Genomic DNA, 22885 nt, shown 5'->3' with positions numbered 1-22885 from the left:
TAATATATAGCGTCAGGTTATATGTACATGTATGTACACAAATCAGCGCCATATTATTTACCTACTGATGTTTTGACAAAATAGTTCACCTAGTTTCCCTACAGATGGCGCTAGTAGTCGTCAAAATATTTCACGCGCGAAATACCTGCGTATCAACATCAAAAGTGTTCGCTGTAAACTTTATTTCTACCACACAATTTAATATATACATTAATATTAATTATCTAAAATTCTACAGAATTAAATAAGATCGTGCGTCCGTCGTGATGATATCAGCTGTCACTCGCGATCGCTATTATACGTGAAATAAACGAAGCAAGTGCCGCGCGCGCATTTTTGCGTTGAATGTTTCGAGAGCAGCCATATTGACCTTCTCACTCTAACACTTCGCGTCGCGACGTCCGGACCGTTCTTGGATCGCTCCGTATTTTTTCGCGAGTTTTGTTATTTTACAGTCAATCTCGCGTGAATAGTTTATCGTGAGTGTCTTCCGCGAGTGTCGCGTGTTCATTGAAATATCAGAGATCACGTGTACGATCGCTATTGTATGCGAAATAAACAAAACAACTCGACCGGGCGCGTTTTCGTGATTTCGAGGCATCGGCCCGGCCATATTCGACCTTGGCGTCGCGACGAACGGATCGCTTTTCGCTTGCTCCGTGTTTTCTCGCGAATGTTATATTTTTTACGGCCAATCTCGCGCGCGATAGAGCATCGCGAGTGTTTTTCGTAAAGTCGACATCGTAACATAATCGTGTGCGTTCAATATCGTGATTTCAGAATCGCGTACGTGACCGAGTGCTTCAAGGACGTCTTGGGAATCTTCCGTCTTCATCATCCTTGCAGTCCATCTTCGAGGTGCAGCGGAAATGCGGTTGACACATTATCATCATCATCATCATCAGATGATGTACGTACAATTTCTATATCAATTTTTCTTTTTTTAATATTGAAAAAAGGTGGATAGCAGGTGCATGTGTGTGTGCCGGGTTTTGACCAATATGGCTGCCGTGTATGTGTGTTTGGCGCGGTTTCCCGCCTGTATGCATACGACAATGATATTACCGACAGTCGAACTTACTAGACCGATAAATTACCATTGCATGTTTATTGTTACGATATTACCGACAGTTGAGTTTATTTAAAATTATCCATGGGTAATATTCTGCAATATTCCGTATTCTAATTATTTTATCACAGAATATACTACGAAAGATAAAAGAGCAAGATATTTTAATAAAATTGAAAATATAATATATTGATATTTGCAATAAACTAGTCGAAAATATTGAAAGTTCTAATAAAATTTAATATTTGATATTTCAAAATGTAAAAGTATATAATGTTTTAAAAATTGCATAAATGTTTTAATTAATTTGTTATGGTAAAATTCAACAAATAGTCAAATATTTTTTAGAAACATTAATATTAGAAAGAAAATTAATAAATACATACATATGATAATAAACTTTGATTATGTTCATTTAATGATTTTATTTAATTCAATGCATTAATAAATATGTAGCAATTATTAACATTATACTTTTTCCTATATCTTTTTAATCTGTTTAGATTTTTGTTAAAGTATTAAGTTTATATTTTTTTATCAATAAATATATTACTTTAACAATCAATAATAATAAATATTTATTTATATATGTAGAGATTAATTAAAACAAATTATTTCTTTAATATTATTTTGTTTATTAAAATAATACTCCATATACCATTTACATGGTATATACAAATTAGAAATGTATATAATGTGGACTTATAACAGACGGTAAGTGTTTAATTTTCCTTAAAGTAATTATTTCCAATGCGTGGTACTATTAATATATACAGAGAATATATATATACGCATTTTAAATCGTCATTCAAAGCAATAAAATGTAAATTATAATAAAAAAATTTAATTTGATGTAATTATTAATTATTATGCACATGACATCTGTGCATGGCAAATGTTTATCCCGCGATGTTGCTGGTAGTATTATTCTATAATTAAATAAAACGAAAATAATTAATTATCGGTTTATTTTATTAATTTGTTAATTGATTTATTTTAAGATATAATTATAATCTAAATATAAAAATATTTATCATTTTTTCTTTTAAGTATTTTTATTTTAAAAATAGAACTATAAATTTTACAGCATAAGAAAATGCACAATAAAATAAAAACAAAAATGTTCTAATTTTAAAAAAATATTATTGAATATACTCTTACCTCATGCAAGAAGCGATATGACACGTAAATTATAAATTTTAATAAATGTCAAATGTCCAAATTTTTCTGCATCCATTACGAACGGGCCTGTAGCCTGGTGGACATTTCGTCTGTACTCGGTTTCTATTAGGAAAAGTTAACGGCCGTCCTTCACATGCGAATATTAACATTATCGACACGAGAATCAATAGCAATAAACGTGCTGGTGCCATTATTACAAGCACTCTATCCAATCTTTCAAACTCTTTCAAATTCCAAATTAAATAGACGTTGAACAAGATTAAATAAACTGGCGTTAGATTGTTTTTTCTTCTTTAATATACGCTTACAATATCAAAATGCAAAGTACAAATAACGACTGGTTTCTATAATTAAGTATAGCAGCATTTATGTATATATGTACAACTTAGGTCCCATCGGTGTGGTTTCCCGTTCTCCTTTCCGTTTTGTCACTGTTAATTTGCGGTTGAAATCATATCCTGATTGGTTACGCACGAGCTTTTATTCGAAACTTCCGCAACGTGATAAAGTATTGAGCATGATTGTGCGCTATATATTCGAGGTTTATACAGATAAAGAGCTTGTTTCATGAGTCAGCATGGGTGATAGGAATAACATATAAATGTGGTTGAAATGTTTTATTCATTTCAAAACTTATATAGAAACGAGAGATTTAATTTTCAAATTGTTGGATGCACAATTAAATATTAACTACGATTATTTTTTAAATGTTAAATATCATTTTTAATACTTGATAATATTCATTGGTTTTAATTATGAACTTTTGATATAAAACCAAAATTTATTATTAAAAAAATGAAATATATATATTATATATATATATATATATTCTAAAAATTATTATTATTAGTGAAAATAAATATACGCTATAAAATATGTTTAAAATATTTCCATATTTTGATTATTACAATTAATAAACTCTTGATGGTCACATTATAAATCTTATATGTTTATACATTATTATATAATTAACTAATATCTTTAAAATATATGTAAGTGTTTGGTTTTTAATAACTATTCTTTATCTTATATATAATAAATAATTTTTTGTTTCTTAATTTAAGAAATAATTTCTCGATTAGTAATGATAAAATAATTATCAAAAGTTGTATGATAAAACCAGTTTTAAATATTATTTTATATATATATATAGGGTTTAGATATAATTGTTAACAGTTTTATATGTAAATACACATGAGTTTTATACACACGCGATAATATCAAAACTATCGGAAGTAAGAACTATACAGTATTCCGTGGAAATAGAATGTCACTATAAATAAACGCTTGAGCAATTTGTTGCATATTTAAGTTTGACGCATTAAAGGGGTCGATAGAAGGTGATGATTGTGTGCGCATCAATGGGTGAGTGCAAGAATATTTGATGATAACAGCTTCCGACAAGTAAAATCAATTTAAAAGCATTATACATCATCGGAATTATAAATTTACGTCATACCGCAAGCAATTAGATATGAGCAATGAGAATGTTTGACGTCAATGCATAGTAAGAACTCAATATTGCTAAATTATAAAGATTGATTTACAAAGTAAAGAGAGAAATTAGAAAGATAAATATAATATATACAAATTTTGGCAGCGTTTATTGTTTTATTTACTAAAATGTATAATATTATTATTTTTATTTATTTGTAACATGTGGCAATATTAAATTTTGTATCTAATTAATTTCTGTTCTAATAATAGAAATGACATATCTTTTATGTTATTGCGAAACATGTATCATACGAAGATTGATACATTTTTAGCAGATTTTTTATTTTTCTCTTATTTACAATTAGACGGTTCGACTATAAATTAATTGCAGATGTGCGATTTTCAACTCTGATTTTGCCTTATAGCTATTGTATAGAAGTATTAATCATTGTTCGTGTTATTCTATTATAATCAAAGTCTGTGAGATGCACATTTACCTGCGATGTGCTTGAATTGGTCGCGCTTGTGCTCACAAATGACAGGAAGAAATAACGCTATTGCATATGTTACGGGCAGTAGAAGTCTCATGGTTGCTTATGACTCCGATGTATATATCGCGTGTGATCAATGATTGAAGCTGTCTAGATTTCATTTCTTGGTAATTTATTCTCTGCAATCACGTTGCATTTTCAATGCGTGTAAATTAATTGCAATTGTCACGAATATCTCTTTCCTGATTTATTAATCGCTTTTTAAAAAAATTCATAAACATAACGAATCACTTCATGAGAAGCACGCAGAATGCATATCGTTAAACATAATTTCCACACGTTTCAGAAGTTTCAGAATAATCATAGAAGAATTTTGATATGTTAGAGAGCTTTTAATAAAATATGACATCAACAGCTTCGCACTGGCGAGATAGTTAGCAATATTACATGGAAGTCATATTAATAATATTCATGCTTGAACTATGTGTTCCAAAATTATCAATATCCAGTTCGTTGAAAATGTTGTTAGCCGTGATATTAAGTATTCTAAGTTTTATCGAACGACCATATCGAAGCGTGAACAGTGCAAAGCTTAGACTTTTGTGTTGTAATTCGCATGCATTGTTATTAATTTATAGCCGTTTTGTGTCATTAACTTATAGTCATTTCACTATGTAATATACACAGACACATCGATATAAATTATGCATTTTTATATAATTCAAATGTTGTCTTTCTAAATATCTAAATTATACAAACATTTTAGTGATGCCTTATATATATTTAATTAATAACTTTAATTATTTCTTTTTGAGAGGAAAAAGAATGAATTCAATTTATTTTTACAGACAATGAAGTATTGATTATTTATTGTCTAATATTACATAAATATAATTTTTTAACACTTCATAATTTTTACATCGATTCTGCACATTTTATATAAAAAGTTTATTCCTACTATTTGGCAATAAGTATACGCGCGCATATGCGCGAAAAAATACTTTCGCTGATTTCTCTACATCTTGATTTTATTTCGTGGTAAATTCATGATTGATAATTTAATTTGTGATACTTTTCGCATCATTATATAATTAGTTAGACATTTCTAATGTAGATCTATTCATCTTTCCATTAATTGTTCTTCAAAGTACATATGATCCTCCTCTCTGTTTTTTTCGGGAATCTTCTTATGAATAATATTAGTGTTTAATTCCTTAATGAAGATCTGTAACAAAAATCAAGATTTAAATTTACTTTAAATTTAAAGTACAATTAAAGATTTTATTATCGTACGATTAATATCATAAACAAGAATTATACATCTGTAAAAATAACATGGTCGCTATAAATAAAGATTTGAAAAATTTATTGCATATTTGAGTTTGATGGATACGAAAGAATCTCGTTATGTGATGATAATTGTGTGGACTGACAGACGAGTATTGGACTATTTAATGATTCTAGCGACTTTCTAGCAAAGAAAACTGTAAAGCGTTATATTTTATTGCAATCAGAAGTTTACCTTGCATTACAAGAAAATCCAAACGTATGTTTGACATAAATACATCGCATTATTAATAAATAAATCTAAAAGAAAGATCAGAAAGATTGGATAATGTGTTGTATATTATTTAATATGTAAATTTGCAACATTTATTATCAATTAGTATTTATAAAAATATCATTGTTTATTATTTATTTATAACACGTGGTAATAATAAATTTTTGGATTTAATTAATATAATAAGATTATAATAATATAAATAATATAAGCATCTATTTCTCTTATGCTGTTGCAAAATACAAATATTAATACTTTTCTTATAGTGAAAAATTTCTTACCTAAAAAACACTTCTACAACGATTTCCAACTCTGACCTTGTTCGGTGGACATTGTATAGGGACATTAATAAAAGATCCTGCTTCGATTCTGTATTTATCGAAGGGGACGAAATGCTTTTTTTCTTGTGTTTCGTTCGAATTGAACGCGCGTGCGCTCGATAAGAAGAAAAATAATGCTATCGCGAACGTTAATGCCAATGAAAACTTCATAGTTGCGTATGATTGCAATGTACAACTAGCAATTAACGATCACAAGCGTCTAGATTTCGCTCTCTTATGACTTATTCTGTAATCAGGTTGAGGTTTTCAATTTATTTAAATTAATTGCAGATTAATTGTGCCACGAATATTTTGTTCCTAATTTATTAATCACCTTATTGAAAATTCAAACGTAATTAATCACTTGAAAAATCACTGTACGAAGCACACACAATTTTTCGTAATCTTGGTACGTTTCAGAGGTTTCAGAAAAATTGCAGAATAGAATTTTGATGTGAGTTAATGATGAATATAACGAGTTTTTTTATGAAACTTCTTTTTAAAAATATAACACAATATTACGACAATCGCAGCGCGATTAGCGACACTTCGTGGCATACTAATGTTCCTGCTTTAAGAACACCCGGACTCATTATCAGTCTCCACCTCTCGTGACAGAGTTCGTTAATCACAACGCGCGCGAAGCGTTTCGTTTTAAATTTCATTGGATAAAATATCAGAAAAAATTGGATCACGTATACGTAATCCAAGCGTGAGCGATACGAAATTTAGATTCGACACGTCCGGCGATCTGAACAGCTCGACTTCCAGTCTCGCATTTTCCATCAGAAGGCCGCCACCGAGCTACGGACGCGATTGAGACGTTGAGAAACTGGCGACAATTGATTTTTATCTGACGCTATCTCCACTCCACCACCGCCGTCTCGAATCGAACGCAAACAAACTACTCGGAAGTGGACGAGCGGCTAATTAAAATCGACCTTGTACACAAACCGGCTTAAAAGGTTGCTTTATCTGCGACGCGCAGTATCGCGCGAAGCCAGTTACTTTATCAGCTGGCGTTGCGTCCGGAATTTTTCATCGATTCGAGATTGCGATACCGGGAACTGCGTGATGAAATCTTGAACTTTACTTGTTAGATGTTTCATGGAACGCGCGCGTGATTGACCAGCAGAAAGTTGATTTGCTAAAAATATGCACGAGGTTAACGGCCCGTTTTATCGAAGGATTTCCCAGAAAATTGATTTTAAAAAGAATTCTTTCTCTCTTCTCTTGCTTTTTTTCTATATATATCTCAAAGTGCAAATTAACGTTACTAATTATAAGCGTAAGAATGATGTTATTTTGATGTCTAATGACGTCATTCGACGTCTAATAACGTCATTCGGAGTAAAAAGTACGTTTGCTACCTGGAATGATGCGTGTACTTATAAAGAATAAAATACATAAAACTCAACAAATTTTAATTTGTTAAGTGATGTAATATTAGATCAACAAATGATTTCATTTGTATAATTTTGCTATCTCAATCTTCTCGGTATTTTCACATATGCTTCTTGTAACACTTCCGATAACGATATGATTCATCTTTATTGCTGCGCATAATTACTCGATAAAACTAATACATAGATTTTAGCATATAGACTCACATTATTCCCATATTTAAACTTATTTTTCTTAAAAACTAAATAATTAATAAAATAAAAATTTATTTGATGTTTTTTTAGACAACATTATTTTTCGTTAGTTGTATATTATGACTTATTAAATATTTCAAATTAAGAATAAATAACAAACAAAGAAATGAATATAAATTTAAAAAATAATTAACTAAAAAATGATTTAGTATAAAATATAAAGACAAATTAAAAATTATGGCATTACAATGATATTACTTACGTGACTTATCTGCTTTTTATTATTTGTCGAATTATTAGTTCACCAGATTGTCCTACACTTGCCACGGCGATCAGCTTCTTGACCCGGTTGACAGAAAACTTTATTCCTCCGTGGAACAAATATTATTCTTCCCTCCATAACATCTGTAGTCGTAGTTCCGTTAAAATTCAATATTTGTGTGGTATTATTTTGCTTTTCGATGGAAAAGCACCAGCTGCTGGTGAAACTCGCAAAGAAGATCGCCAGCAAAAGAATCATGTAGAATGCACGCATTCTCGGGCACTAATAACTCGCGTGATGTTTAAATCGCATTTGAGTCAAGTTTAAACTTTAACAGTCAGTCATGATAACCTATGACATTGACGAGTTTACCGCAATTTTTTTCGCCAGTCAGAAAAATATCTTGCAATCAGTAGCTATAAATGTTTAGCACGTCTTAAATACTGTATGACGTGCTAGACTTATGTGGAATTTGATATTGTGCATTGATAAAATGTATAGAAAATATAGAGCTAATGCTTTATATTTTTCTTGATCGTAAAAAGTTATAATACTCACTGAGTGTAAGCGAATAATTCTGTTTCATTCGTACTCGATAATCTTCAATGGCATTTTCGATAATAATTAATTGTCTCGACAGGATAGATCTTATGCGATAATTTTATTATCAATTTTTTTTTCAATATTATAGCAAATTTATAAGCTTGTTTTAACAAAAGTTTGTTTATTCATAATGTCATACATATACATATATTATAATGTATAATACAATGCACAAATAGTGATAATAAAAGTAAAAATATTTTAGAAAAAAGTACAAATTATGTTTTCTCAGAATATGATACCAAATGTCAAAATAGAGAGCGTGATGTATTTATTTATTACCAATGTTTTTTCTAAATTATGATTCAGCAAATTTTTAAGTATGTCAAAATAACTACTGTCTAACAATTCTAAACGAACAACATACATTTGACTGGGACAATATTAAAATTATGGATCATGAAAAGAATTACCAAAAAAGACTAATATCTGAAATGATCCACATTAAAGAACAGAAAAATGGAATTAATTTAAATACAGACACCGAATTGTTAGACAGTAGTTATTTTGACATACTTAAAAATTTGCTGAATCATAATTTAGAAAAAACATTGGTAATAAATAAATACATCACGCTCTCTATTTTGACATTTGGTATTCAGACTTCGCAACACACACTTGAAATATCGGGGAAAAAGACTTGTTAAAACGATAATGTAAGTTGAAAGATTTTTTAATATTTTCTGACATTGATTTAATTCGCGTATTATATCCGTAGCATGCTCAAATGTCGCATAACTTGGCATCTCAGACCAATCGCAATTATGTTTTCTCAGAATATGTATATATATTAAATCTCAATATTATGCAAAATATATATCGGAAAATATAACTTTTCCAATGAAACATGCTATCGATAACCTCTGATGTCATCTTTATATAAACGTATTGATAATTATTCTAAAAAATTATTCATTAAAAAAGGTATTTATTAGAGTTTTTTATTAAAATTTATTGCGTAAAATATAAACCGATTGACCGACATTCCTTGCCGATATTATATAAATTACTTTATCAGAACAAATAAGAGTACATTCACATTTTGTAGTCGTTGGAATTTTGATCACGCTTCCCTGTACAAATCATCCATTTAAAATTTAAGAGTAAGAATACATTAATATTTAATGTAATAGTTCGCAATATTATAATATTGATTCTCGTTTATTCGGGATTACATTTTTCATATAAATCTCACGTATAATTTTTTTATTTCTTCTTTTAAATTAATCATATAATTGTTGCAGTAAAAATTTTTATATTTTTATATTTCAGTGTTTTTTTATACAATAATATGATATAATTATATATCAATTATTCTATTTGCTTTCTCATACAGTTAAAATTGTTTAAAAATTTTTATTGCAACTAAAGATTATATTATAAATCTTAAACTTCTTCTCGTGGAAAACTTTTAATTGTGCTATTTGTTTAATAAAATATATATCATATGTGACATTATTATGCTAATCTGCAAGAGGAATGCTCAGGTTTCATTTCCATCAATTTTATGGATATTAAAATATATATACATTATATACGTATATGTATATTTTTTATTAAAGCTATTATATAAAACTTTATAAAACTTCTCAATAAAGTTGGTGGCGCCATCCATTGCTACAGACCGAAAGATTAAAATAGATCCAGCTCAATGCTGTGTGATAACTCTTTTTTGTCTCTCCGATATTTTATATAAAATTTATTGCCTTTTTGAGAAAAAATTATTATGTATATATAAAAGTTTTACTCTTTAACATAGTTCTTATTAAAGTTTAAAAAATCAAACTTTAGGTAATTATCTTTTCAATTGTTAAAAAAAGGATTGTCAAATTAACATTATAATTAAGCACGCGATAAACTGATGAATTAATATAGTTTTGTGAATCGATATTTTTTCTATTTTTCATCTCTATTTAATTTAATATTTACTTTGATATTTTAAGTCTAGGCATCTTATTTTGAAATCATATTTAATCTATACTTGTTTCGAAAGTTCTTCGCTTTTAAATCTTTAAATAATAAATTGTTCGTTTACTGCCTTTATTATTCTTTGAATTAGTAGAAACTCAATGCAATACACAATTTTTATATAAATAAAACTTATCAAAATCTTCCAGAATCTCCATAAATGTGAAAAAATAGAGGTTGAAAATAGGAATAAAATTTCGATTCAGGCTTAGCTTATCGTTGACAAGCATCTTTGAACGTCTTTTAGCGTTGATCTCCGTACTTAATCAATGACAGTTTCTCCCTGCGGGTACAGGAAACGTCGATAATGCTTTACGTGCGGATCATGTAGATACACTTTTTCATACGTATGCATCACTTCTCGACATGATTTGGTCCCCTAATGTCTCGCGCATGAAATTTAACATGTTCATGTTTTTCGCATAATTTTCTCATATCTCTGTCGCGCGCACGTGATTAAAGGCGCACATGTCAAAATATTTTTGTAAACTTTTGGAATTTAGAGAAAACTTTATCCGCAGAGAGAATGAAAGAGCATAAATATACCAGTCACCATTATTGTAGGGCCTGTAAATTATTAATTCTATTTCATATTTTGAAATCAAAGGAAAGAAAAAAAAGAGATATCTTATATTTTAATTATATCGAACGATAAGCGCGTATGCGTGTCGCGAGTGCATTCTGTGAGGAGAGAGGATTTCATCGTCTTCCTTTCCATATTCGCGAGATAGGTTCCCACGAGCGAAGTCGAACACACGGTCCAGAAAGGCAATAACTAAAGATGATTAAGATATAGTCATTTTGTTCTTCGCTTCTCTGTTCTTCCCGGCGGTCCGGCTTGTTGTTCCCGCACGAATGCAAACGCGCAGTCACTAAACGTACAATTTAACATGTTCATGTTTTTCACATAATTTTCTCATATCGCAGTCGCGCACACACGCGATTAACGGCACACATATCGAAATTTCTTTAAGCAGACGCTAGAAATTTTTTTTAGAAAATAAACCACAAAATCAAAGAGCATAAATATATTTATTCATACTACTTTTATAGGACCTATAAATACTTATTTAAATTATATTTTTGAAAATCGGGAGGAAAAAAGAAAGCGCATTCTGTGGGGGAAGAAAATCTCATTTTATCAATTATTTTTTTTCTTACTCGTTGTTAGCCTTGATTCGAAGAGGATAATTTTTCCTCCTTTTTCACATTAGAGTCACGAGCTGACCCAACTGCCCCGAAATCGGTGAAAGGATTACACACTGTACCTTTATACGCGATTATTTTCCTCGAGAAGAAGAAATGTTGGGAAATAACTTGACTACTAAACATTTTATAAAGTATATTTCTGTGAAATTTTCAAATTGATAAACGATGTCCGATAATATTCTATTTTTTTCTCTTTATTCTATTTGTGTAAACATATATTGTGTTACGATCATCACAACGTAATGATTTATAGAAATTTCCCAAAAAACAATAATGTCACATCTTTTCAAATATTTTATAATTAGTTTTTTTCTAAATTAATCATAAATATGACGAGGAAAGGTATTATTACGGAAACTCTAGTTAGAGCTTAAAACCTTCGCGCATAGTAAAGATAACGGTGTGTTTATCGATCCATTTCATTCTAAGTTTGCCTTTAAGCCACGTGATGCATCGAATATAGAAGCTATTCTGATCGTAAAACTCGGTTAATATCAGACCTTAAGCTATTATCACGAATTTAAAGGGTTGAAAAACGGTGCTCGGCAATACTCGATAATCCTTCACGCGATCGTATTCCGACGAGCAATTTATTTGCGACTTTAATGATACAGGGAGCGACATTTTAGAACATCCTGATATGCTCGACTGACTCGACAAGAAAATTAATCCAGCTATAACACCGCAGTGTGTGAAATGATGTATCTAAACCGTTTTCGCGTTATTCGAGACTTTTTTTTATAGTCCGTAGCAAGTCAATAACAATATATACATCTTTCTCAACTTATCTTCAAGCATAATTAGAGACACCGTATAATTAATTAATATACGTTTATTATTTTTCATTTTTCTTATCATCAGATTTATAAACAGCAGTCACAACAAGATAATAAAACACACATCGTATTGATATCGAGACTCAAAATCGGAAAGACGTTGAAGAATTGCCGCAGCTTATCATGCGCGCGTCTGATATATCGCGTATCTAATCACTTTTTTGACATAAAGTAAAAATTCGCAAGGTTCTCGTCTGCCGGGGCAAATAATATGGAAATGTTAAGATAGAAAGAACGCGAGTCGTGAATCGAAGTTTAGCATTGGGAAATTCCGCGTGCCGCGGAGTCGCGTGTGCTCGCACACGCGTGCACACACGAGGGTCGCTCGTATACGAAGTTACGGACGAACGGGCAGGCGAGGCGGGCACAGGTAGGATCGATTTAAAAAGTAAATGACTGACGGGACTGAGGTCGCCTACCAGGCAATTCCAGTAGCGCGGGCAATTGCGTGCAAGAAATTACTTGCCAATGTTGAGTGGCACGCAAAGCTCGGAGCGAACGCGAAACGCTGAAGGATGGCATGGCGGAGAGAGGCAACGTGGCGGCCCTCTTCTCTTCTTCTTCGTCTTCGTCTTCCCTCGAACCTTTTCCGACGATCTCGTCACCGTGCATGCGAACCTGTCGACCACGAACGAGCCAATGCGACTCTTCTCGAATTCGTGCTCGCCTCTTATGTTAGACACCGCTCGAATCTTCGAAAGATCGACGTCTAGCTTTCTACGCTTCTTTTCAGGATTTTTTTCGAAGCTTGTTGATGTAATCATCCAGGCGCACGATGGTGCCTAAAGGGAGACTTTGCGAATATACTTTTAATCATCGCTTATTGTTAATCAAATAAGAAAAAAAATTACAAAGAAGAATTTATTATTAATTAATCGACGATTCGTATTGATGTATAAGATACATTATTTTTTTTTACGGATCCGCATATAAAAATTTATTTCCTTTGCTAATCGATTTACAGAAAAATTCAAATTAAAAAAAATAAGTTTAATCAGTATTGCGTATACATATACAATTGTATCTATATAATTATGTATTTTAATATTTGTTGCAGATACCGATCATAATTAGCAAAGTACTTTCGCGAGTGTCAAGAAATACAAAAGATGAACGAGAGAGGAGGAGGAGGCTCGGGGAGCATCAGGCAACGATGGTGTTAACGTTAGGTAACTAACTTATAATCTATCTGATTTATTTTATCTGTTTTTAAAATTATTTTTATAAAAAAATTAGACTCTCTTATTTATCAAAATTTGTCAAACTTTATATCTTAAAAGAATATAGATATGTTTCAAAAATTGTGTAATTTTTAAATTAAATATCTATTAAAAAATAAAAAAAAACATATATCTTATTTATATTAAATTTATACATAATTGAAATATATTTCTATTTTTTTACAGATGTCACAATGCTGCGCATCGTGTGCCGGTGAGTCACAATTTTTTTTATCATCTCGAATTTGTACGAAATAAAAAGTAAGAAAGGGAAACATAGGATAAATCTATTAATTAAATTTTTGTGTCTTTTTAACAAATGCAAAATTTTTAATAAATATTTTTGACCCGAAACGCAAGGACAAATTTTTACAGGCACATTTAAACGAAACGTGAATATTTCCCGAGTCTAAACTGTATTTAACTTAGGTTTGTTTTTTCGTGATGTTATTGTTTTACACATAGCAGTTTTACAATTCTTTTTGAAGTCCTGGTACAGCAAGTTTTAAGTCTTCGTTCCAAAAATGATTCTCGACATGATTAAAATCGAAAGTACCGTGCAAAGTGTTGCGAGTAATTAATATCAGGAGTATCGTACAAAGTACCGCGAATAATTAATATCGGGAGTGCCGTACAAAGTATCGCGCGTAATTAAGATCGAGATGCCATGTAAACTATTGCGTTTAGTCGATATCGCGAGTTCAAAGTGTCACGTCTAATTAACATTGAAAGTGCCGTTACATCTAATCGATGTCGGGAGTGCCGTTTAAAATGTCGCGCAATGGCATTTTGTTAATTACGCGTGCGATCATAATTAGTAAAGTATTTTCGCGAGTGCTATGTCAAGAAATATAAAGGATGAAGGAGAGGAGGAGGAGGCTCGGGAGAGCATCAGGCAACAGTGAAGGCAGCGTAAGGTAAGCAACTTATAACTATTTAATTTATTTTATTTGCTATTGAGATTATTTATATAAAATATTAAACTTTTATATTTATTGATAAAATTTTTTATATCTTAAAAAAAATAAATATATTTCGAAAATTATGGAATTTTTAAATAAATTATCTATTAAAAAAATAAATTTAAAAAATTAATACCTATATCTTACATATATGCATAAAAAATTTCAATTTTATTTTAATATATTTCTATTTTTTTACAGGTGGTCACGATGCTGTATACTTCACTGCTACGCATCGTGTGCCGGTGAGTTTTAATTAATTTTTCAAATTGTCGCTTGAAAAATGCTTGAAAAATGCTCGATATATTTCGAGGTAATAAATCTAACACTTTTCTCGCTACCGTTTCACAAGACTTGCCTCCGAGTACGTTCCTTTACGCTTCAATGAATCTCTTTACTCTTCTCGGAACTTTAAAGTATCAGTTGCCGTCCTTCATATATATTAAAATGTTAGAAATTTCTCGGTCCGCTTTGGAATTCGAACGTGTATTCGGAGGCAATGGATTTTAATAAATGAATAATAAAAGTCGCAAATATAATGAACGAATCATATTGTGTATTTATATATTATCGTACAATGAATAATTATAAGTTTAGACTTTACTTTTTAACACTTTCGTACAAATTCGAGATTAAATATATATATATATATATATGTGTATTGCATGATCTTGCTGGACGAGATTATCTAATCTCGCATGACGAAGAAAAAGAGCGGCATCGTAAAATTAGGTGACAGACGCGCGAGGCACAACATATTATACGCAGCCCCATAAAATTAATTCAGTATCGGTCGACAGATAATTTCTCGGTTACGACAAATTTTATGCCAGGCAATAAGCAACCGCGGGTAGTTTCGCGTTATAAAACCGCGCCTTGGGAAACAAGGTGGTTGAAGAGATCTTCGAATCGAAAAGAAAAGTTTAATAACAGTTCTTATCACAAGTTTCGTGCTCGTATTTTCAGGCGTGGTTTCGCGAAGATATACGAATGATTTAGGAGATTTAGTGTAAATGAAAAGGAAAGTGAAAGAATATACTTTCGGAAACGGAACGTCTTTCGTTTCCTTCAAACGGTTTATTAATTAATCTCAGTGAAGAAAAAAGAAATTTGAAGGAAAAGCAAGTTTATACATATACGCATTAAGCGCTAGATATTTTTTCCCGAACTTTATCCGAGTGTTAAAATCGATTCTGCGTGATTGATTACGTCGCGATATTCAAAGAAACCGGTCGATTATTAATGAAGCAAGAACGGATCGCTCCGATTTGTCCCGGATTCCGATGGGCCGTAAATGAGCGAACCGTTCGTCGTATACAATGTAAAACGTGAGCGCCTCCGAACGATCTTAAGAATTGATTCACCGCGGGTAGAAACAGAGGGGGCTAGAGAAAAAGAGAGAGAGAGAGGAACCAGCTGCTGCTCGTAACAATTACATTCACATAACACACACGGCCGGTTATACACCTATCCGCGGCTTAAAACCAGTCGCGAAGTTCACAGCCCCGAAGAGTATCCTCGAAGAATTATGCCGTTGCACCGACTGATTTTACGACCCGCCGTTGTGCTCGCTATCTAACACGTCACCGTCTTATTTTACGATGCTGCCGCTCTTTTAACGCCTCCTTAACTCCAAACATCGCCAGCGCACGGCCCCGTCGTTTTACATACGTTTTGCACACGCGGGAGATACTCTATTCGTATGCGTGTGCTATGCTGAAAAGACACGCATGTGTGTCTTTCGACAAAGTCGTTATTACAGCAAACAACGCGAAGGACGCTGTAAAAAAACTGTACCATGATAATAAGAATGATATTAGATTGCACAAAGTTTTTGCGTGCAACAGAAAAATCGCAGGCGATAAAAACTTGATTGATAAACGCGACAGATTAGCGTAATAATATAGATTACTTTTGAATTTATCGCGATAGTTAATTCGCTCGCAATTGATGTTTGAATACATTAGAATATAAGCAGCTATAAAGTATATACAACTTTTTTCCTACTTAAGAATCTCCCTCTGGTTAGAAATGGATATAATGGATGTATCGATTAATCGAAACGTCATTACAACCGCGTCGCTTCCGCGTTATAGAACGAGTTAAAATTTTTAGTTTCTGATCAATAATTTAAGAGCAAAATGCGCCTTCAAATCATACGCAATTCTATACGTAAATTTATTCCTATTCCATATGAAATATGTGAGTAAAGAAGAGGTAAGAATAAAGATATTTAATTACGGTTGATCCAAATTGAAATGATTTTTTTAACGATATCATAAAAATTTGTTACGTCGGTAACAATTTTTTAATAAATAACATTGGTGTAATTTTTGATAAATAATACACCGAAAAAGTTTATTAACTTAACTAAATCCTTCAACTAAAGTATGTTCAATAATAACAAAATGCTAATTTAGTTGAAAGATTTAGTCAAGTTAACAAATTTTTTTTTCAGCGCACATGGCTTGTTTTTATTTCAAAGTATATGTTTTATTTTTTTTATACTATGAAGTACACAAATAAGTCTAACAAAAATGTAATTATTAAATAATCTTTATCTTATCTGAGATTGTGAAACGAACCATACTTTGAGACATGTTCTCATTTACTGATCTTAAACCCTATACTATTTCTCGCGAATTAACCAAATAGGCACGATGCAATTTTATTAATAAAAATGGGAACAAAAATAATAATTCTATCATCAAACATTTTGAAAAATAATCTATATTCACCACACAATGGTATCGTCGTCTCGTAAACGCCGGCTACCGTATACGACGGTATATACATATCTCGTATTCATATCAGAGAGATCTAGAATCAAAAGCGAAAGAGAGACAGAGAGAGAGCGAGAGAGAAAGACTTCGGAATAGAATCAAAAGGGAGTCTTATCCCGGGAGGGAGAAGTAATTAAAGAATTAATTAAATGGAGGCTTACTCAGCTAAGTTCAGCCATCGATCAAGGCTAACCACGGCGGGCTCTTGTTTGACGCTGACAAAAAACACCGCTACCGAAATCATAGGGAGCCCCCATTGTGGCCAAGCTCCCGGAGAGGGTCCGGCTCTCGGAACGATGACGACGGGCACCGCGATCGGGATGAGACGAGATCGCGACGCGACGGCTATCAGTGGTGGACCTGAAGACGGTAGGAATGCAGCTCGCGTGCTCCATCCCTGTCGGTACAAATTAGAGTAAAAATCATGAAGCAGGATCGTGGCAAATAACTTGCGCAGCGGGATATCTCCCCAGAGTGCGGACCAAAGGAGCGAACAATGCCTTCGACTCTCGTCTTTCTTAGCTCGCTTTGCTCTTCCCTCTTTCTCTGCGCTTCGCTCTCGATTCGAAGTTAGATGCCGTGAAGAGAGAGCAGAGGTAGATATTCATATTGAAGAAATAAAAGAAGAAATATTTGTAAGTCCTATAGCCTCCGAGAGGATGTCCCGTACGCAGAGGCTCTCGTACATATGTAAACTGATTCTCGGCATCGTCGTCCTTCTCCTTTTCTCGTCATCGTTCTTGCTACTGTTTTCGTTTTCTTAGCTCGAATTCCTTCGTATCAGGGAGAATTTTATCATATTATTTAATTAATAGAAAATTGAATTAATCCTGAGGAAAAGAATAAATATAGACACATGTAAAAATGCTACACGGAGAGAATTTTCTTTTAGAGTTTATCCTGAAAATCATGGTAATCGTGGAACGATATAATATTGAAAGAGTTTTATGAGTTTCTTTGATTAATTAATACTTACCGCAATAAAAAATATTAATACGTACATAGTAAAATTAATCGAACATATTTTATATCTTATTGTGGATATTAATATCTTTTATTGTGGTGTAAATATTAATCAGAGATACTTTAATCAAATTCTTCCAGAACCATATTGTTCTATGATTACCATGATTTTCAGGATAAATTGTAAGAGATAATTCTCTTTGTGCATTACTATCTTAAAAGTGCTGAATAGTAAAGGGAGAAGATAAAGAATTATAAAGAAAAAATTATATTGATAGATATTGCGACGCGATGAATTTATTCAGCATAATCGACCGCAAAATTTAAAGAGAATCACGCAGGTTTTACACACCAGACAGATGTGATACGGGTTATAAAAATGATTTTATTCGCTACACAATCGCGAGACATACGAGATATACTATGTGTGTTATAATAATTAATTTATAAAGTTTACAATAATGTTCTCATAAAGGAGATTGCAATTTAAAAGGATTGATTTCTAAAGAAGATATTTTATTATACAGTTTACTTGATTCAAGTCTATATACATTTCGTTTATTATAATTTTGCCAAATATTTTAATATTACAAGATATTAATAATAGATATTATCATGATTGTGATTTTATATAGACAGCTCGTGTAGTAACAGACTTTGCATCTTGTAGATCTAATTTTTCAAGAATATACTTAATTATACCGCAACTTTTTATTAACAATAAGTCATATTGATATTTGCTTGTTTTGTTTCGTCAGTAAAATAAATGTATAAAATTTGCCGGATAAACAAGCTTTCAAATACAAATTAGCCAGAATATCATTCGATCCTCTTCTCATTTAAGGTATATTTTCGGTTGACAACCCACTTATTTTCATTTCGCGTTTGACAACTTGCATACTTGCGAAGCGAGACTCATTACATGGTCATAATAATTACGTTTCATTGGTAATTTCAAGCGTATAAAGAATCAAATTAGTCAAGAGAAATACATATTTTGTGGTCAATTATGTTAACATTTTACAAGAATTATCTGTGAAAAAAATAAATGTCATAATTAGCACAACTGCTGACATACTTAACTTGAGCAAAAGATACAAAATAAGAATTCAGAATATGTGGCCTCGCATAAGAAATATTATAATTACACCTATTATTTGCGTGCTTGCAAAAACAATATTACAATTACATATCAGAAAAATCAAATGATACGTTTTATATACGGATGAAATGCTATGTCTTTCCATTTGCTTCTGCTATACCGTAGTCCTGCACAGAAAAAAAAGAATCCTTGATTCAAGTATATTTTTATTCTCGAACGCTATTTGATTGATTTAAGCATAGAATGCTCTTTGTAATTACAAATTTTCATTTGCCTTAATAATAAATTAAGATATATTCTTGTTTTAAAAATCGCATATGGTAAAAACAAACTTAGTCACATTTGAACTAAGAACTATTATATATATTTGACATATAGTGACACTTGTCACTTGTCCTTGCAATATTTATAAGTAAATTTCAGCTTCAACCAAGAATATTTTGCACTTTGTTTTAAGGATAAATTATCCTTTATCCAAAATTATTTCTATTTGGCGCTATTATAAGGATAAAATATACTTGAATCAAGGCATATTTGCATTCTCTCAAGGCTACTGTTTTTTCTGTGTGATAATAGAAATCGCTTACTCTCGTTTCACTTCGCGGCGAGAAAATCGCTTCGTTGCGTCTCTCACACAATATATATACGTATCGCGCGCGTTCGCGTCTTCGGATAATTCCTTCCTCCATTCCAAATTATCGTGTCGATGCTCCCGAGAGCCATCACGCGCCATCACGCAATAGCATGTAAATACGTTCGTAGCCGAGAGGGAGAGAGAGAGAGAGAGAAAGGAGAGGGCTGAGATTCCCGGAGAGTACAATAGCCGCCAGGCGTCTTGGAGAACAAACGGAGCTGGCGAATAAATTGGTCGAGGCGTCCGGAGCTGACCGGTAGCACCCGACAGCTTCTCACTTTGGGGCTCGTCCATTTTCGACGGTCTGACGAGCCGAAGCGAAAGCCTGTCGGCCATTAATAATTGTTCGTAATAATGGGGCGGCGGGGAGGAAGAGGGGAGGAACTTCACCACCCCGTGGTGGATAGAAAAAAAGGAGCGCGAGACAGGTAACGAGCCTGACCGATTCACGGTTGCGTTGTTGCTGCCGGTTCTCGGTGTCGATCTTACGCGGAGGCCACCCCCGCTGCGTTCCTAATAAACCTACTTGCTAGCGGGATAATGGCTCCACGGTGACTTTACACTTCTGATGAGGGAGCGAGACGAGAGATAGAGAGAGAGAGAGAGGGTGGCTGTGAAATGGAGAACGTCTCTTCGACATCGAGACGTTGGCTACCATATCGAGCAGCAAAAAAGGAGAGAATCGACAGCGAGCCGAGCATTAGCAATCGACTCGAGATATGCTTTGTAGCGAAACTTCCGAGAAGAGATCTGGCTCCGCGAGATGGATCACTTTGCTTACGAGGCGTTATACGTTTGACGCGTTCCGTTTTATATAATATATTTTACGTGAGAGAATCGCGTCACGTCTATTTACGTTTAAATCGTTATAAACGTAACGATGCGTTCAATTAAATGTTAATTACAACCATATAACTTGTACTGTTCTACCCTTGATTACCTCTCGCGCCTTTGTATGCGTATACCTGAAGTTATCTTACTTCGACGTTAAATAATATCTTAATTGCACGTTATATACATGTATCGAATGATTTTTCGTTTAAATTATAATTACCTTTTTTTGTCCGATTACATCGAATTGCTTTTACGGTAACGAATGCAAAATGTGGATTAATCGTTAACCAACGGCAGGTATCGTGAAGAATTACATCTCTCCTGCGAAGAATCATTAGATCCTATTCGGATGACTCAGCGTCCTTGTAAATCGACTCACACGTAGCTCGCTCCTTAATAGCCAATTACTTTGTGCCCTAGTATAATTAGGTCTTTTTCCGATCCTTGACTCTCAAAAGCTTTAATCTTCTTCCTATCTCGGGAGATCCCTCGCACCTTCACAATCCGCTTGGTAGCGATCTTAAATCGTTCAAATGTATGCGCGCGATAGCAGCCTTTGAAAACGATCTCTGAAATCAGATCTCCAATTAACGCGCGCAGACAACGTAGTCAATGAATGTTATTTTTAAATCGAGATCGATTCAATATACCGTTATGAAAATACCTCCAAGTGCTACTTGGATATTTCTTATTTAGAAGTCTTGCTGAAATATTTCGTAGATTAAAAAATAAGCAAGAGTATTATAATATATATATAAATAATTTTAAAAATCTAATATTTCTCTCATACATTAAAAAGCAAAATTATTATAATGTTAAAAAGTAATTTAAAAAATCTTTCGGTCTCTCTTTTATATATATATATATACATAATTTTAAAAATCTAATATTTCTCTCATGCATTAAAAAGCAAAATTATTATAATGTTAAAAAGTAATTTAAAAAATCTTTCGGTCTCTCTTTTTTTTTCGATAAAATATTAGTTTCAATTATTTTTTACGCGATCATTTTTTTGCAAAATTTTCAAGTATACGTTGGTTGATACTGATCCAGCTTCAGCGCGACAGATGCGTTAAAGAAGCGTGAAAATTCGAGTCACGAGCATGATTGCGGTAATCCATGATGGCAATCAGTCAGTTCACGCGGTGTATGTGATAGATCGGATGATCGTCGTGTGTCGTCTCGTATGAGGGATCGCTCCGATTTGCATCCCTCGTGCGAGGAATAATGCATAAGAGAGTCGACGTTTGAAGCTGCTCGAGCCGTGGTAACGATATCGGCGCATTTTGATCAATTTTTATCATTTTTATAGAGTAAACATATATCAATGTATATTACATAATAGTGTAAAAATTAATGACTAATTATTTTTTCATCAAATAGTTTTTCGTGTGAATGATCGTCAATATTAATTTCTATAAAAAATAAAGATAAGAAAAACATACTTTTTCCTGTAACATATAATGTAATAATTAATATGCGTTATCAAAACACGAATGCAACTGGTAGATGAAAAATTAATTGAGAATTAATATTTAAATGAAAAAAATATATATAGTATAGATAATAAAATTAATTTGGATTAAGATTTTTACTTTAATAGAATTTTAATTTGAGATTTAACTGATAAGAATATCCACATAACAAAAATAACAAAAATTTTATTTTGTCGGAATGCTGATGAAAGAGATACAAATCTCATCCGTGTTTTTCATTCTAAAAACGCGAAGCATAGTTGAAGCATGACAGAAGCGCGGTCACAAGACTTCATTTCCGTTTGAATTCTCGTAGGGATATAATTCGATACGACGGTTCCAGCGCTCGAGTGATGTTACGTAAATAGTAGTACGA

General features: G+C 32.3%; 1 protein-coding gene and 1 long non-coding RNA gene across 2 annotated transcripts; one reads left to right on the top strand and one right to left on the bottom strand.

Annotated features, from left to right (window-relative positions):
- Positions 1 to 104: 104 nt before the first annotated feature.
- LOC114942616 (uncharacterized) lies at positions 105 to 14963 on the top strand. Its single transcript, XM_085490310.1, has 6 exons — positions 105 to 166; positions 736 to 910; positions 13594 to 13705; positions 13943 to 13970; positions 14245 to 14673; positions 14920 to 14963. The coding sequence occupies exons 1-5, from the start codon at positions 105 to 107 to the stop codon at positions 14282 to 14284; spliced, it is 417 nt and encodes a 138-aa protein (XP_085346436.1). The 3' UTR covers positions 14285 to 14673; positions 14920 to 14963.
- On the bottom strand, positions 5015 to 8440 carry LOC114942614 (uncharacterized). Its single transcript, XR_003821837.2, has 2 exons — positions 7921 to 8440; positions 5015 to 5404 (listed from the first exon to the last, which is right to left on the bottom strand). It is a non-coding gene; the product is annotated as an uncharacterized LOC114942614 (long non-coding RNA).
- Positions 14964 to 22885: the final 7922 nt, after the last annotated feature.

This window comes from Nylanderia fulva, unplaced genomic scaffold (genome assembly GCF_048542155.1).
Source record: "Nylanderia fulva isolate GAGA-0341 unplaced genomic scaffold, ASM4854215v1 Scaffold12, whole genome shotgun sequence".
NCBI classification, from domain to species: Eukaryota; Metazoa; Arthropoda; class Insecta; order Hymenoptera; family Formicidae; genus Nylanderia; species Nylanderia fulva.
Note: the sequence above shows the minus strand (reverse complement) of the source record. Positions and strands in the feature narration are given on the sequence as shown.